At 44.7% G+C, this 18,231-nt stretch overlaps 1 protein-coding gene across 6 annotated transcripts in view; it reads left to right on the top strand.

The window, feature by feature from the left end:
• GDAP1L1 (ganglioside induced differentiation associated protein 1 like 1) overlaps positions 1-18,231 on the top strand; it is a 40,683-nt gene that overhangs the window by 3,552 nt on the left and 18,900 nt on the right. For 2 of the 6 annotated variants that reach the window (XM_066235095.1, XM_066235094.1), the window contains exons 2-3: positions 4,769-4,947; positions 16,906-17,047. Coding sequence is in view for 1 of the 6 variants with exons in the window: in XM_066235093.1 (XP_066091190.1) it covers positions 16,868-17,047 (180 nt within the window). In the remaining 5 variants the exon portion in view is untranslated. Of the gene's footprint in view, positions 1-4,768; positions 4,948-16,835; positions 17,048-18,231 lie in introns of those variants that run through there. The other 4 variants (XM_066235096.1, XM_066235098.1, XM_066235093.1 and 1 more) reach the window with 4 other exon arrangements.

Raw genomic sequence — 18,231 nt, 5'->3', positions numbered from 1 at the left:
TTAAAAAGTTAAAAGCTTGCTCTGGCCAAATAGCTCAGTTAGAGTGCTGTCCCAATACACCAAGGTTGCGGGTTTGATCCCCAGTCAGGGCACATGCAAGAGTCAACCAATGAAGTAAGTAAATGGAACAACAAATCAATGTTGTTTTTTCTCTAACTCTATCTTTCTCTCTCTCTAAAATCAATTTAAGAAAGTTAAAAGCAGCACTGGCCAGTGGCGCAGTAGATAGAGCGCTGCTCAGGGTTGACAGCTCCATAGGTTTGAGTCCCGGTTAGAGCACATATGAGAAGAATCAGTTGCACAACTAAGTGGAAAAATGAGTTGATGCTTCTCTCTCTCTCTCTCATCTCTCTGTCAAAGAAAAAAAGTTAAAAGCTAAAAACAAGTCTGTATGTACTCCACAGATATGTACTGGATTAAGGTGAGCTATTCTTTTTTCCTCTGTAGTTCTTAACCTTATTGAGTCACAAATCCCTCTGAGAAAGCCATGAACCCCAGGTTAAGAACTTGTAGCAGCAGAATACAAGAAATGAGCAAAGCCCAAAGGGGTCTCATAGATTCCATCTGGGTCCTGCTTCAGTAGTAAAAAGGAAGGTCCTTGAGCTAAAGCCTGCCAGGCTTACATGCCTTTGCTGTGAGGAAAAAGGAACACTGGAAGGTAGGCTTCCCCCTTGCTCCTCTAAGGGAGGGTTCAGTCTCTTCCAGCCCTGCTCCAGCTACCTATGACCTAACCTTGCCCAGAATGCTGGGGTTTGCCACTGAAGGCTGAAGGTACCCAGGGCCATCGGCCCCATCTCTGACACTGTGGACGAGCCGAGGGTATTTCTTCCAAGAAGCAGGTAAACTGATCTCATTTGCACAAGGGCCACTTAACTATGTCTTGCCTGAATAGTCAAGATCTTCCCTCAAAGATCTCTGATGTGGGTGTTGATAGTCCTATTTTCTGCTGCTTTGTTTAATATATAGTGTTTCCTTTATTCCTCCTACCTCAATGCCCCACTCATATTTCAGGCTGGGACCTACTCCTAATTTAGAGCTCTCTTTCCCCCTTTTGCCAACTTCTATTATGAATTTACCTTTGCCACCCAGCTTAGTGTATCCCAAGGTTCTCTTTACCAGGCCACAGTTGCAGAGCTCCAGGGAAAACACCCTGGTCTCATCTCTCCAGGCAGAGGAGAACAGAAGCTCCATCTCCACACATGCTGCAGATGGCTTTGCCAGTCTACCTGAATCATTACCAGCTAGAAGCAGCAGTCATTGGGACTTGGACGTGAGCTGCAAAGTATAGAATTGTGACAACAATTCCAATACCATGCGGACTTTTCCTGAATGTGAACTTTTCCTGGACTCCTGCTCCTGTGACAGCTCCTAATGGACTGAACTGGGGTTGGGTTGCATTTGCAGGGATTTGGAATGGTGTTGGTGCCAACTTGGACTTGGTGAACATGTTAAGGACACTACTCTTTTATGGATTCTTGTCGTATTGGCCAAGAGTTTGCTTAAAGGCTTTAATCACTATATATATATATAAAAAAAGAAGACTGGATAAAGAAGATGTGGCACATATTCACTATGGAATACTACTCAGCCATAAGAAATGATGACATTGGATCATTTACAACAAAATGGTGGGATCTTGATAACGTTATATGAAGTGAAATAAGTAAATCAGAAACAAACAAACAAAAAGAAATGAGCAAAAGATATGAACCATGGTTCACAAAAAAAGAAATACAAATGGCCCTTAAACATAGGAAAAGATGCTCCACTTCAATCTTCAAAACATAAATGCTTGTTGAAAGTGCACTGAGATACTAGTTTTAACCTGTCAGGTTGGCAGTAATCCCCAAATTTGACAGCACACAGGTTGGGGTTGGAGGTAGGTGGCGGGACAGTAGGCACTTTCAGACATTGCTGGCAGGGTTGTGAAATGGCAGTATTTATCAAAATGACAGGTCTGGCATCCACCCTGTAGATGACATTTTACATATATATAAAAGGTTACCCATTGCAGCATTGATTGCAACAGCAAAAGATTGGAAACAATCCAGATGTCTGTCCATCTGTAGGGGACTGGGCACATAAACTGGTGTAGCCGCACACTGAAATACTGTGGAGCTGGAAAAGGAGGAACTCTGGCCTGAGGAGAGATCTCTAAGACAGAGTCAGTGAAAAAAGCAAGATGCAGGCTAAGAGTATATATTTGTACTCATTGTGTCTGCATAAACAAACACCGGAAAGATACATAGGACACTAAGAGAAGTGTTTCAGAGAATGGTAGGGCAGGGGCAGCCGACTTCCTTTCTGTGTTCTGATTTTTGAATCCTGGCAATGTATTATCTATGCAAAGCAACAACAATCAACAATTTATTATGCTCACTTTGTTAAAGATGACGCCACCCACGTGGAGGCCGTCACCCAGGTGATATTTTTTTTTTTATTCATTTTTTAGAAAGGAGAGAGAGAGGGGGAGAGAGAGAGAAGAGAGAGAGAAGGGGGGAGGAGCAGGAAGCATTAACTCCCATATGTGCCTTCACCAGGCAAGCCCAGGGTTTCGAACCGGCGACCTCAGCATTTCCAGATCGACGCTTTATCCACTGCGCCACCACAGGTCAGGCCAACAATCAACAATTTAAAGAGCCCCTACTCTAAATCTGTTGAGCTAAGCCTTTAAGCCAGTGGTCCCCAACCTTTTTTGGACCACGGATCGGTTTAATGTCAGAAAATATTTTCATGGACCAGCCTTTAGGGTGGATGGATAAATGTATCACATAACTGAGACAAGCGTCAAGAGTGAATCTTAGATGGATGTAACAGATGGAATCTGGTCATTTTTAACAAATAAAACATCGTTCAGACTTAAATATAAATAAAACAGAAATATTGTAAGTTATTTATTCTTTCTCTGCGGACCGGTACCAAATGGCCCACGGACCAGTACCTGTCCGTGACCCAGGGGTTGGGGACCACTGCATTAGGCATTCATAATATTTATGTCCTCCAATTTCACAAAAGCTGGTGTTGTTTTTTAATTTGTATTAAGCTGTGTCTTGAGAAAAGTCTTCAACTTACTTTACATTTGAACTGTTGTATCACAGTTTCCTGGGTTAGCCTAACACCCAAAAGTTATTTCCTTGCCCTGCATGTGCTCTAAACCAGTCTGTCCCCTCAAATGTTGGCAGTTACATCTAATTCTCAGAGCAGGGCTTGCAGAGAATTGAGTGAGCAATGTGATAGGACACTGTCTGGCTCATAATGAGCAGTCAATAAATGTTAGCCACTATTCTTATTATTTTAAATGTATTTATATATATTTTAATTGCTGATAAACTAGACAATTTTATATTCTGCTTTTTTTGTTCACTATTGTAAGCATTTTCAATGTCACAAAATATTTCTCAAAAACATGATTTTAATGACTATAATAAGTCCATTTATACCCTGGCTGTGGCTCAGTGGGTAGAGCATCGGCCCAGCATATGGACATTCTGGGTTCAATTCCTAGTCAGGGCACACAGGAAAAATTACCATCTGCTTCTCTTTCCCTCCCTCTCCCCCTTCTTTCCCTCTTCCCCTCCCACAGTTAATGGTTTGGTTCCAGTGTGGCCCCTGGCACTGAGGATAGCTCAGTTGGTCTGAGTGCAGCAGCCTCAGGTACTAAAAATAGCTCAGTATTTAAGCAGCAGCCCCATACGGGGTTGTCAGGTGGGTCCTGGTTGGGGTGCATGCAGGAGTCTGCCTCACTATCTACCCTCCTCTCACCTAAAAAAAAAAGTCCATTTAAATATATTCATAGCTTTTTCTGTAGTTAACCATTTCTCTATTTTTGGACAGGTTTGTATGTGTGAGCATGTGCATGTATTTTTGTGTATATTTGCTATAATAATTTTGAGCTGAAAATCTTTATGTGTATATATACATATAAAATGTATTTATGTACATATGACTGTGAGTCTGGTTATTTTCTTAGAACAGAAATTTACACCTGCAACTCCTAGATGAGAAAGTACGAACTGTTTAAAGTTTCCAGTAGCACACAAATCGCAAAAGAAGGGTTATCGACCCTTCATGCACTCAGTGCCCACTTCACTAACCCCTGTTCAGCAGTGAGATGAACTTGTTTAAGTTTGTCCTTTGTTGCTGCCATTCCTTTACAAGGTTGCCTTTTACCACATTTCACTGGGATGGAAGGAGATGGCCCCACGCCCAAGGTGCTTCTGTATTCATTACCTTTTATAATGTTAATAGATTTACTGAGCAGTCCCATAAACCGTGGATGGACATACTAACTTTCTTCTTGTCTAGTGCATTTTCTTGTGTGTGGAAATATAATCTGTGGTGCTGGTAATACATCAGGTTTCCTTGTTTCCCTGTTCCTCCTTGCCCGAAGATGTTTAGCAACACAGCATTTCTCCCTGGTGACAGCACTGGTCCCAAAACCCAGAAATAGGTTCTAAAAGAACCTGACTCAGGTAAGGCATGAGCTTAGACAAACTGACCCATTATCTGAACTGTGTGTGTGGCCTTCTCAACATTTATTTTCAGTCTTTGTGTCGTATTTCACACTCAGATTCCCATCAGTGTCCTCCCACTTGCAGTTATTTTTACCAGTGTTATCCTAACCCATGGAAAGAGCTAGAACTTTATTTTGATAAAGTTAACCAATGTTTATAAGTCCTTTATTATTTACAAAATGCATTCACATACATGATTGCTTTGATCCTTAAAACAACTGTGGAAGTTTGGTATGTTTGTATCCATTTTATAGAGAAGTCCAGAAAGGTGAAGCCACTTGTTGAGCTGAGGACCTCAAATCCCTGCTCTTCCCAAAGCACCATACCTCCAGCAAAGGAAAACCAAAAGGATGAGAATTACTTCGGGAGGTGAATACCAGCTTTGTTTGAAAGAATAAGAACCGAAGAGGAGTTGAAGGATTTGAAACTACAGGTAGGAGTCGGTGAGCAGGGCAGGCATGTTAGGCCTGTGGTTATAAGAGCCTGTGGCTGGAAGTGCCCGTTACTTTGAGAGGTGCGAGGAGGAGGTCTCTGGAACTCCAGAGACCTGCTTTTCTCTTGCTTTCTCCTGGGCCACCACTTCTGCTGGTTGGCCCTTGGGCAAGTCACTGCACTCTGAGTCTGTTCCCCCATTTGCAAAATGGAAATAACTACCCCTTACTGCCGACTTACAAGAATTGCTCTGAGGATCTGGTGAGGCGGTGCATATGATGCTGCCCTGAGAACTTTAATGTGTGCTGTGCCAGGAGCCCTTTAGGTCATGTTTACTTACTCTAGAACAGTGGTCCCCAACCCCTGGGTTGCAGATCGGTACCGGTTCGTGGGCCATTTGGTACCAGTCCACAGAGAAATAACAAATAACATGAAATGTTGTCAGAATAACAAATTTAAATACAGCCTGAATAATGAGGACATGCTCGTTTCTCCTTTAACTTAGCCCGATAAATATCATAAGTTCGACAATTATATTTAAAAATGCCACAGTTTTTATGCCGGTCGCATAATTTTATTTTGTGCATTTATCCGTCCCACCCTAAAGGCCAGTCCATGAAAATATTTTCTGACATTAAACCGGTCCGTGGCCCAAAAAAGGTTGGGGACCAGTGCTCTAGAAGATGGCGGGCAGGACTCCAGTGAGGGTTTCTTTCTTCCCCTTTTTACCTTTTCTACTTCTTATTTTTATCTTTATTTTTATATTTATTATTTTATAATGTCCTTGTAAGGTGACACAAGTGATGCTGAAATATTTAAGGTAGAGGTGGAAATTTCCGCATGCTACATGCCTGCAGCCCTCCACCCGGCTGTGCAGATGGATAACCAGTGTTTGTGGTTGAGTATACCTTCCAGGCCTTTACACACACACACACACAAAACTTCCATGTGTATCTTTTTCAATATATACATACATGCACTTGCTCACGCAACTTTGTTCTTTAAATTTTACAAAAATGTCCTCTACATTGTTCTGCACCTTTCCTTTTTCCCCTTAACAGTCTTATCTTGAAGAGCTCTCTACATCAGAGCTATTTAATTCTTTTCTCTGGGCGTTTTTCAGACACACACATACACACGGAACAAATGTCATTTGGATTATTACCAATTTTATAAAATATAACCAATGGTGCAGTCTGAAAATACTTGTCAAATAAGTTTCTACTCTTCTAAATGTATTTTGAAGTAAAAGTGCCTGAAGACGTTTTTGGTTGTCATAGCCTGGGAGGTAGTAGTGAAGATGCTATGGCTGTCTAGTGGGTAGAGGCCAGAGATGCTGCTAAACATCTCCCAATAAACAGGACAGTCTCCTGCAACAAAGAATTGCGTCAGTAGTGCGGGGTTGGCAAACCCTGGCCTACACCCTTGCCAGTGCTGCATATTGCCATTCTTTTTAATCCTGTCAGTCTGGTCATTTGAAAAGGATACCTCATTTTGCTTTATATTTCTTCGGAAGAACTTTATATATTACTTAAATTTGTTATAATGAACATGTATTATCTTTGTATTCTTTAAAAACCATTAAATATTATTTTTTAAATCTACCTCTTTGATTATTACTCTGCAGTCGATTCTTAAGATTTAATCATGTAAGTGCTTCGTTTTTTTTCCCTGGTAAGGTGTAGGAAGAAATCCTCAGTGTAGGCCTTGAGAAGTCAGCACTTCAGGTTTAAGTCTGCATCCTCTGGCCGTCAGAATTCCTCTATTGCCCTTTCAAAGCACCCTCTCCTAGGGGACACCAAGACCCAGGAGCCACCTCCAAGAATCATCACAGCCCAGAGATATTCCTCACCACAGACCAGAACTCCACAAAAATGTTTCATGGCCCTGGCCAGTTAGCTCAGTGGCACAGCGTCGGCCTGGCATGCAGGAGTCCCGGGTTCAATTCCCGGCCAGGGCACACAGGAGAAGCGCCCATCTGCTTCTCCACCCCTCCCCCTCTCCTTCCTCTCTGTCTCTCTCTTCCCCTCCCGCAGCCAAGGCTCCATTGGAGCAAAAGTTTGCCCGGGCGCTGAGGATGGCTCTGTGGCCTCTGCCTCAGGCACTAGGATGGCTCTGATTGCAGCAGAGCGACGCCCCAGATGGGCAGAGCATTGCCCCCTGGTGGGCATGCCGGGTGGATCCCGGTCGGGCACATGCAGGAGTCTGTCTGACTGCCTCCCGTTTCCAACTTCAGAAAAATGCAAAAAAAAAAAAATGTTTCCTGCACTCACCCAGAACACCCACCATGGACTCATCTGCCCAAACACCAGAAACAATCCTCACGCTCATTTCTCAGCTTTGAAACCTGTAATCCATTGACCATGTGAATTTCGCAGGCTGGCACAGCTGAGCCAAGCCTCTCTGTGGAGCCCAGAGCTGCTGGCATAGGCGCTGGTGCAGTATGAACGTGTTCACATTTTCTCCACTACGCCCATTCCAATGAAAAAGAAGTGAAGCCCAGTCCTAAGCCCTGCCCAATACGGCAAGGATTCCTGGAGAAGTGCCCCCTCCTTTCATTTGTCTCAGAGCCAGCCTGGAGGAAGTATCTTTGAGGATTTTTCAGGAATACCTGGATACTTCCAAGAAGTGACCCATGTGGCCAAAGTGGTATGGACTTACCTGCAGCCTTTGCAGACCTCCCAATAAAAGACTCTCAAAGCGGGCAGACAGCACCTGGCCCTGGTACCAGGACAGGACTTCCACCAGCAGTTATGTGCATCGGATCTGCAGCCCACTGTCGTTTTCCATTATCAAAGGCATATGCAGGGGCTGCCTGCCTGGTCTAGTGGCTCTCTCTGCTCTGTGGAATCCACACAGATCATGTCAGTGGAATGGAGTATACAATCTGTGAGGCCATGAATGCCTGAAACACCCCTGCCTTGCTGACTTAGAGAGAGAAAGCAGCAAGGGGATCATTGTGGGAATTGAAGGGAGTGACAAAAGGAAAGAAGAACAGTCTGCAAGCCAAGGCCTGAGTTCTACTCCTGTTTTGTCATGTACCCTGGGATAGATAAGTCATTTTACTTCGTTTGGCCTCAGCTTCCTTTGCTAACTGGTAATTGGAACCATTCACTGTTTTTCAATTCACAGTTTTCTCATCAAAACATTGCCAATTATATAAAGCTGGGTACAGTGGTTTAGAGATTTAAAATAGAATTGAGAAACAATCCACTTCCTATTGGTTAGTGTTTCCTATGCAAAAGTAATAGATGCTAAAAACGGGGGGAAATGTCAGAAGATACAGCCAAGCAAAAAGGAGTTCATAAAGAACACCCATAATACCACCCACTTGGAAACCATGCTGTTGGCATCTTGTTGGGATCTGTCCAGATATGCGGTTCTTAACTTGGGTTGATTAACAAACTCCCTTTCATGGGCCATTTAGGATACTTGAGTTGTTTTGATTACAAAAAATGTATGATAGAAGCTGGATGAAAAAGAATTAGAACTTAATGAGAAAAGAATAAAAATGGGTAATTTGAACACCTGACCAAAAAGCTTTAAAGAGCACAAAAGGATGCCTAAGTATCCTACAGAAACTCCCAGGAAGAGACAAGGGATTAATGCTCATTTCAGCTGTTTACGTTTAAATCAACAAATATTTACTGCGAAGATGCTATAATATGCCAGATCGTACAGTATGAACTCCACAGGTAGCCCTGCTACTGACCTCACTGAGCTTTCAAACTAGTGGAGACCAACACAGAAATTATTTTATGCACAAACAACAGTTAGTGTTGAACCAAACTGCCTTCCTGACTAACTGGCACAGTGGAGCCCTACATTAGCTCACTTCCTATGCCTTCTCACTCCTTGAGCCAGCCTCCCTGCATTTGAGGGGCCTGCGTGTTTCAGCCGTGATTGGAGGCCCCTTTCCACTCATATCCAATCCAGAGGTTGCCTCTGGGAGCCCCTGAATGAAGGCCATTCAACTTTTGCTCATTTTCCTTAGGGAACAGGAAGCTTACTACCCTCTACTAGGCTTCTTCCTGCTTGTTTGAAACTTTTTCTTATATTAAACTGTAATCCTCCCCCCCAACACACACACACTTAATTTCCTCTGATTGGTCTCACAAAACAAGTCTGTATGCTCCAGCCTGCAGATTTTGAGATCTTCAGACAAAGCACTCAATCCTATGGTCTAGTCCTCAGGTCATTGCCCAGTGTCTGTGATGTCATTCCCTGGCAGGAAGCGCCTGCAAGCCCCCTGTTGATTCATCAACCCATGCATGTGCACAGACCTTCCAACAAAGTTTCTGAACAGATGGCCACAGCATGGGGCATTGAGGCTCAAACCTTTGAGAACAGATACTTGAAAAGGTTCTACAGCTTCAAGGGGTGGGTGGGGAGGGAGAAAAGATGAGCCATTCCTGATCAGAGGACCTGGTCTGCTGTTCTCCCAGAAAGAGCCTGTGCACCTTAGATCACGCCTCTCACACTAAGGTGTGTGCTAATCGCTGAGGGTGTTCTTAAACTGTGGGTTCTGACTCAGCAGGTACAGGGTAGGGCCTGAGAGTCTGCATTTATTACCAGTTCCCAGTGATGGACTGATACATTTTATTTTTAATTTTTCCATTGATTTGAGGGAGGAAAGGAGAAAGAGAAGCATCAACTCATTGTTTTACTTAGTTGTATACACATTGATTGCTTCTCCTATGTGCCCTGATGGGTTGAACCCATGACCTCTGGCACACCAGATCAACACTTTATCCACTGAGCCAACTGGGCAGGGCAATGTGCTCATACTTTAGACCACACTTTGAGTAAAAAAGCCTTAGGACAATGGTATTACAATCTCTTAGGTTGCTTTAAAAATATGGAAAGTTTGGCTCACCCAAACATACTGATGAAGAATCATTTTGTCCATTTATTCAGTAGGTTTCTACCCAGACTACACATTAGAATCATTTGAAGAGTTTAAATGCCGATTCCTGGGATAGAGACTCACTCATTGATTCCTCTTTATCTGTATATCTCTGTCTCTCACTCCCCTTAGTCCCACCTTGTTTCCCTCTTCCTCTCCACCTCTTTCTCCCTTGTCGCTTTAATTTGAAAAGCTCCTTCAGGTGACTCTGGCAGCCACTTTGGTGTGGGAGCAGAGACAGTGGTCTGAGTCCTGGCTGCATATCACAGTTACCAGTCACCTGGAAGTTTTATAAAATATCAATGTCAGAGTTTCTAAGGGTTGGGGCCAAAAGATGAGCATATCACAAAGCTCTGCAGATGATTCTAAAGTGTAGCCTGGTGTAGAGCCTGGTATAAGAATCATCTGTGAGACTGACCAGGCGGTGGCATGGTGAATAGAGCGTCGGACTGGTACGCGGAGGACCCAGGTTCGAAACCCTGAAGTCACCAGCTTGAGCATGGGCTTATCTGGTTTGAGCAAAGCTCACCAGCTTGAGCCCAAGGTCGCTGGCTTGAGCAAGGGGTCACTCTCTCTGCTGTAGCCCCTGGTCAAGACACATATGAGAAAGCAATCAGTGAGAAACTAGGGTGCCACAGCGAAGAATTGATGCTTCTCATCTCTCCCCCTTCTGGTCTGTCTGTCCCTCTCTCTGTCACAAAAAAAAAAAAAAAAAAAAAAAAAAAAAAAAAAAAAAGAAAGAAAGAAAGAAAAAGAAAAAGAAAAAGAAAAGAAAGGAAAAAGAAAAAGAATCATCTGTGATAGCTTGGTTGGTTAGAGAATTGTCCCAAAGCACAGAGATTACTGGTTCAATCCCTGGTCAGGAGGAACACATACAGGAAAAGATCTATGTTCCTGTCTCTTTCTGTCTCTAGCTATCTATCTTTATGCTCCTTCCTCTCTCTCAACTCAGTAAATAAATTTTAAAAAAGAATCATCTAGGATTCTTGGTGGAAGTACAAGTTACCACACTCTTTCCTAACTCAAATTCAAGGTCTGGGGCAAGGTCCAGGAGCCAGTGTGTGCCACAAGTGGCGTAGCTGATTCTATGAGTTGGCAAGTTTAGAAAACACTGAAGTAGAGGAAATACCCTGTCCCTGGCTTGGACTCAGAAACACAGCGCTGCTGACTGTGTGACCTCTCTGAAATTTGTTTCTTCATCTGTAAAATGGAGATGATAATAGCTGCACGAAGCAGAGATAGGTAACTGTCCCCCAGCAATCTGTGTGCCCAGTCCACAGGACAGAGTTAGAAAGCAGCTGCCACTGTACAGGGGCTCATTTCCCAGTCGCAATTAGCTTTTAGGTGGGGCAGACACAGGACTGAACTCTGGCCAAGGGAACACGGTCAGAGTGAGGATTGCTTAATGGTCCTTTGCTCTCTTTATACTCTATGCCCATTGGATATCATTGACCATTGGGTATCATTCATTGCCTGGGTGATCTTGGCAGCCAGATAGGAAGTGACAGAACTCCCTGCTCCTCCCCCACACACTGCTAATTGGACTTCATGTGATTGAAAAATAAGCTTCTGTGTAAACCTGCTGTGATTGGGCAGTTTATCTGTTATGTGTTGAGTTAACTAACACTGCCTCCAGGATTGTGGCAAAATTATCTAAAGAAGAGGTTGCAAAACAACAATGTAAGGGCTTAGATCCAACCCACAAACATGTTCTGTTATGCCTGATTTTTTAAAATTTATCAACAGATTTTAAAATGAGCAATTTCAAAACAAATATCTGGATTCCCAGGTTCTTGAAAACCAAGAATAACTGTTGGCCAGAGCCAGGAGCAGCTATCCCCGTAGGGTAAAACTCATGCTCTCCCTGAACTCACCACACCCTGTGGGTTCATACCTGGTCGGCCATCACTGTTGAGGGACATCTAGCCCCCAGTGTGAATTAATACATGGGAATGTCAGTATACGTACTTCAGGCCTTTATTAAGGTTTCTGGCACGCAAACTGGATGTTATTTTCCTGATTAAAACTCTCCCATGAAAACAAACCAAAAAAATTTCTTTAAGTAAACAAAAAACATAAAGTTTTCCAATGACTTCCCAGTACCCTCAATGTGTGGTAACTCCTAGGTGGCTTAACAGGGCTAGCTTGACTGCTCAGCCTCATCTCTCAACTCTGCCTCTAGCTAGATGAACAGCCTTCAGTCCCTCAAGCACACTATTCTTACTCTCTCACCCCTGGGCCTTTGCACCTGCTCCTCTCTCTGCCTGGAGCACCCATCCCTTTCCCATCTTCTCTTCATTTACCTAATTCCTCCTCATCGGTAGCATCTCTACCTAGAGGCCATGAGCAGATGTTGGCAGTGCCCTACCTGTGTCCCTGCCCTGCCCCCCACACTTTTACCATTTCAGTGCATGCAGGCTAACCCCCAGCTGGCAGCACTCACGTTTACTGCCTGGCGGCTTTTTGTGGTCACTGGAACCCACTCTGCCAACTGCAGGACAGGCCTGAAGTGCTGGGGAGCTAACACTCTTCCAGGAGCAGTCCTAGAGCATTGACTGACAGACTGGGTATATAAATAGCCCCGCTCTCTTCCTCCTCGGGTGGGATAATGCCAAGGTGTTTCACATCAGCCTCAGAACTTCCCTGGTGATTACGCTTCAGCTGCCCACAGTGCTAACCTGCTTGATAACACACATTCCTTGGCTGCCTTTCCTGTCTCTTTCCCCAGGATTTCTCTTATCTCCTAAAATAATTGCTTGTCCTTGAATTCTTGTCTCAGGATCTGCTTTGGAGAAACCTTCACTGAGAACCACTGCATCCTGAAAGCCTGGCCTGGCATAGTCAGCACCTGGGCTCAGGGCAAGCTGGATGCCCCTTCCCAGCTCTCCCACAATGTCTGTCCTCACCCTGCTCACAGCACTCATTATGTTGCACCATAATTGCCCACGTCCCCCGGGAACACCGTTTTCTGGGGAAAAAAAATTTAAATGGCTTTTAAGCATTTGAAAGGCTGGTCTGCTTCACTCATAATTAATGAAATTCAAGTAAAAAATGCTATTTATCTGCAAACGAAAAGACAAAAACAGAAAATAAATTTACAATCTGATAATTGGTTCAGTTAAGAACCATCAATGGTGAAGAACTGGGCTATCCACAGGTTCTGGTGGGAAGAGGAGAAATGGACATTTAACATGGAGAGTAACCTAGTAATCAAACTTGGAATCATTAATAGTGGGACAACAAGATATGATGGACCTCCTGATGCAAGGCAAAATGAAGCACATAGCACTACTCATGAAGTATTAAATTCTTGGCCCTTTAATCTTTAACCTGAATCTAATCTATCCTTTGGATTTAAGGACTAGTTTATAGGAGACACAAGGCAGAGTATGACAAATTAAAGGTCACCACATTGACCAGTCGGACAGATCCCAAAGTGGAACACTATACAAGGCAGCTGGCTAGTCTCTTCATGAGTCAGTGCTATGGGAAAACATTTAAAAAGAGTGAGGACCATTCTAGAGACTTGAGGTGTAACAATGGAATTTAGTGCATAGCCCATGATTGGAAACAGGCTATGAAGACATTTCTGGTAAAACTGGAGAAATTTGAAAATGAAATAGATATTAGGGCTTTATTGTTACTTTTTGTTTTGTTTTGTATTTTTCTTAAGTGAGAAGCAGGAAGCAGAAAGACTCTTGCATGCGCTGGACCAGGATCCACCCCGCAAGCCCACTAGGGGGTGATTCTCTGCCCATCTGGGGCCATTGCTCTGTTGCAACCAGAGCCATTTTAATGCCTGAGGCGAGGTCATGGTGCCATCCTCAGTGTCCCAGGGCCAACTTGCTCTATTGGAGCCTTGGCTGTGGGAGGAGAAGAGAGAGAAAAAGGAGTGGGAAAGAAGCAGATGGACACTTCTCTTGTGTACTCTCTCTGGGAATTGAACCCGGGACATCCACACACCGGGCTGATGCTCTACCACTGAGCCAACCGGTCAGGGCCTATTAAATTTTCTTGTTTTTGTATTTTTCCAAAGTGAGAAGCAAGGTGGGGGGAGGCAGACAGATAGATTCCAGCATGCGCCCAACCAGGATCCACCAGGGGGCGATGCTCAGCCCCTCTGGGGCATTGTTCTGCTGCAGTCGGAGCCATTATAGCACCTGAGACGGAGGCAGCCTCAGCGCCTGGGCCAACTTTGCTCCCATGGAGCCTCAGTTGTGGGAGGGGAAGAGAGAGATAGAGAAGAAGGAGAGGGGGAAGGGTGGAGAAGCAGATGGGCGCTTCTCCTGTGTGCCCTGTCTGGGAATCGAACTCGGGACTTCCACACGCTGGGCCAACGCTCTACCGCTGAGCCAACCAGCTAGGGCCTGTTAATTTTTTTTGTTTTGTTTTCTGTTTATTTTAATTTTTTATTTTTTACAGGGACAGAGAGAGAGTCGGAGAGAGGGATAGACAGGGACAAACAGACAGGAATGGAGAGAGATGAGAAGCATCAATCATCAGTTTTTCGTTGCAACACTTTAGTTGTTCATTGATTGCTCTCTCATATGTGCCTTGACCGCGGGCCTTCAGCAGACCGAGTAACCCCTTGCTCAAGCCAGCAACCTTGGGTCCAAGCTGGTGAGCTTTTTGCTTAAGCCAAATGAGCCCGCGCTCAAGTTGGCGACCTCGGGGTCTCGAACCTGGGTCTTCGGCATACCAGTCCGACACTCTATCCACTGTGCCACTGCCTGGTCAGGCCTGTTAATTTTTTTAATGTGAAAAATATGTTGTATAAGAAAATGACCTGTGTTAAATATAAAGTAATACTAAAGTTGTTAGTGGATGAAATATCACGATACCTATAATTTATTTCAAAATACTTCAAACCTTCTCCTGCAAATTAAAAAATATGGCCAGTTTTTAAAGAATGATTATATCTAGATGATGGATACATGGGTGTTCATTGAGCTATTTTGTTTGCTATTTCATGTTTGAAATTTTTTTATAATGCAAAAAAAAGCAAATGAAAACTGAAATAGCATTTTTCATCCATAAATTTAAAAAAATCTGTTGGCAAGGGTGTAGGGAAATGGGCACTTTTAGAGATTGTTAGTGGGGGGTATAAATTAGGACAGCCTCTTTGGAAAGAACTTTGGCAAAGCTATATTCTTTGATCCAGCAATTCCATTTCTAGGAATTTATCATACAGATTATTCTCAAACATGTGCACAAACATATATGAATAAGGATATTCACTGTAGCATTGCTTTTATAACAAAAGATTATAAACAGTATATACAACTATCAGTAGGAGCTATTAAATTTATTATGGTGCATCCACACAGTGTAGGCTGTTATAAAGTAAGGGGTGACCTGTGCTGAGAGGAAACTCTTTCCAAGATGTATTGCTAAGTGAAAAATGTGAAGAACAGACTAGAACCTATATATTTACTATTATACCTCTTACGACATTGAAGAGCCTAGTACATAGTAGGTGCACAATTAATATTTGTTGAATGTAAATGCGGAGTCTGGCTCCCTGGACACATCAGGTTGAAGGTACAGATAGGGACCAGATTTTCCACCTTGATCAAATTTCAAAGGCCTTACTCCCCTGAATTCACAGACGTTTGAATTTTCCCTCAAAACACAGCATATCCTTTTTTGCATAAACAATCTGTGAGCAATAAGACACTTTGAAAAAGAGAATTTGCTAAATTAGGGAGGCTTAATGTGGCAACTGGAACTTAACAGAAAATGTAGCTCCAAGATTCCTTGGCAGCCAAAGAAAAAAGACCCACGGGCCACAGTACTTTCTCTAGTAGAAGGAAGGCCACTGATTCTTCAAGAGCCATGCTTATCAGTCTGGAGCGTGATGTGGCCAGGAGTCCTCTGTAGCATGACTTTGGTGGCCGGAGTTCCGGGGAGGGTGGGTTGAGGACATGAATGAAAACTAAGAAGCTTATCTTCCTGGTGCTTCTATCTGCTCAGTAGTAAGTAAATTAAAACATGATGTTTATAGTAAGAGAAGCAATGGTATATTAAGGAACTTGATGTAAAGTTCTTGTGAATATTTTGGGTAACCTACGTGACAGCAAAGGTGCTACAGACTTTCTTTGGGCTTCTTTAGTTGTGCCTCAGTCTCCTGGGATGAACATGTGACCTTAGACCAATGATTTACATCTCTGAGCTTCACCTTCCTCATCTGGGAAAAATGATTATAATGTGCCAGTAAAATGAGGTGATGCATGTAAAGTGCAGGGATTGATAAATCCTTGCTGTGCTGCTGTTTATATTAGTATGTTGTCATGACCTATGGCTAAGAACATATTGGCTAAGACTCTGGAGCCAGACAGCCTAGGTTCAAATCTCAGCTAGGTGACCTTGGGCAAGGTCAGTTAGCCTCTTTGTACCTCAGTTTCCTCCTCGGTAAAATGAGACTGAGAGGGTTACTGTGAGGGCTAAATGAGTAGGTGGTTGTAAAGCCTTTAGAACAGTGCCGGGGCACACAATAAACCATAGTTTGTTCCCTTCTACTCTTGGAGGTCCTTCAGGAGAAAAGTTAGAACATTATAGCTTCAAAGAGATACAAGCTATTTCCAAACACTAATTTATAAAAGGAATGGATCTCTATAACACCAGTTATCCTAAAGAAATTTACTTCTTAGAAAAAAGAAGATTGAGAGGCAGAATGTGTTATAATGGTGGACTCATCATCAGGGTACTGGTCAGATAGGAGCTACCTGGGGGGCATGGCCCACTTCCCCATGGCTCCACTCACCCTTCCATGGAGCCTGACAGCGAGGACTGGTGGCTGTCTGGCACAAGACAGGGGCGGTCCAGGGGGAAGAGGAGGTAAGGAGCTCCCGGGATCCCCTTGCCCCCTCCCCCACTCGCCCAGTGAGTAATGACATTCACGGAGAAGGGAGGGAGGGAGCGAAGGAGAGGGGCAGGCTCGGCGAGGCCATGTGATGCTGGGCGAGAGAGCCGTTGCAGCCGGAGCCTCCTTCTTTCCCTCTGATTCCGGGCTGTCATGGCGACCCCCAACAACCTGACCCCCACCAATTGCAGCTGGTGGCCCATCTCGGCTCTGGAGAGCGATGCGACCAAGCCTGCGGAGGCCCCCGACGCTCCCGAGGCGACCAGCCCCGCCCATTGGCCCAAGGAGAGCCTGGTTCTGTACCACTGGACCCAGTCCTTCAGCTCACAGAAGGTATAGCCGGAGAAAGCAGGGGAACCGGATGCGCCTGGTGGCTAGGAGGCTTGGGGGAGGGGGACCTGGAGGGCTTAAGAGGTCTGAGGACCTGATATAAGACTGGAGGATAGAATCTGGGGTTTCCGAGCAGGAGGACAGGAAACGCCAGGTTGCTCTCCCTGGGGGTGACTGGCCCGCCCTGTCTTGAGCCCCAGGAGCACGGTCCCCAATCTTAGGAATACCTATCCTCTTTCCCTTCCAGAAACACCCGGTCTGTCGGGGGTCTGAGAAGAGAGACAAAGGCAAAGGGAAGGGAATGGGCATTGCTGGGAAGGTGGCCTGTTGGAGGGGGCGGCTGCTGCGGGGAGGGAGGAGGAGCGCTTTCTGGGGTCCAGCCTCCAGCCCCGGTAGTTCCATCGCCCTCCCTCCGAACTGCTGTCCCGGATACTGCAGGCCCTTTAGGTCTCAGCTCCTCTGCCTGTCTGCACTGTTGGAGGCCTTCCTCCAGCTGGGGCTTGGAGGGTCCGTCTCTAGCCCCCCACCCACCCCTGTTGCTTGAGAAGGAAGGAGTTAACTCATCTTCTTAGACTAGCCCATACGTAAGATCTGTGTTTTGCTCTTAAAGGTACAGACGGCCTCTTGGCCACTTCTCAGACCCGGGGGATCTGGGGGGTAGTTGGGAATACAGCCTGATGCTGAGTTATTGAGGTTCCCTTCCTGGGAGTGAGGACCCAGCCCTGCGCCTGTAAGACTAGAGTGCCTCTAGAGACGCAATCTTTCACCCGGGCGGCTGTTCCGTTTGTGGGGCACAGATTCAGCACCATGGCCAGGGCCCAGCATTCAGGCCCCATATTCTGTCCCTGGAAGCTCCTTTTGTTCCATCCACTCATTTTCCAGGTGAAGAAATGGGTTCTGTAAAGGGAAAGGGCCTTGGAACCAAAAACTTAGATTTGAGTCTTGGTTCAGGCTCAGTTTTATATTCTGGAAAATAGGATAATAATAATAATAATAATAATAGCTAATTCTAATTCCAACCCTTCTCAAGGTAGCTGAGAGGGTTGTTGAAGAGGCGGTATAACTTACTGTTCTAGACTGGCACTACTAAGACTTGATCGTGCACTGGAATCACTGCATGATCCTGTTTAGAGCATAGGCTGCTGCGTCCCACCCTAGATATTCTGACTCAGGAGTCCTGGCGCGGG

Source organism: Saccopteryx bilineata, chromosome 6, assembly GCF_036850765.1.
Source record: "Saccopteryx bilineata isolate mSacBil1 chromosome 6, mSacBil1_pri_phased_curated, whole genome shotgun sequence".
Taxonomy (NCBI): Eukaryota; Metazoa; Chordata; class Mammalia; order Chiroptera; family Emballonuridae; genus Saccopteryx; species Saccopteryx bilineata.
The sequence above is the reverse complement of the archived record's forward strand: the minus strand, read 5'-3'. Positions and strand labels throughout refer to the sequence as shown.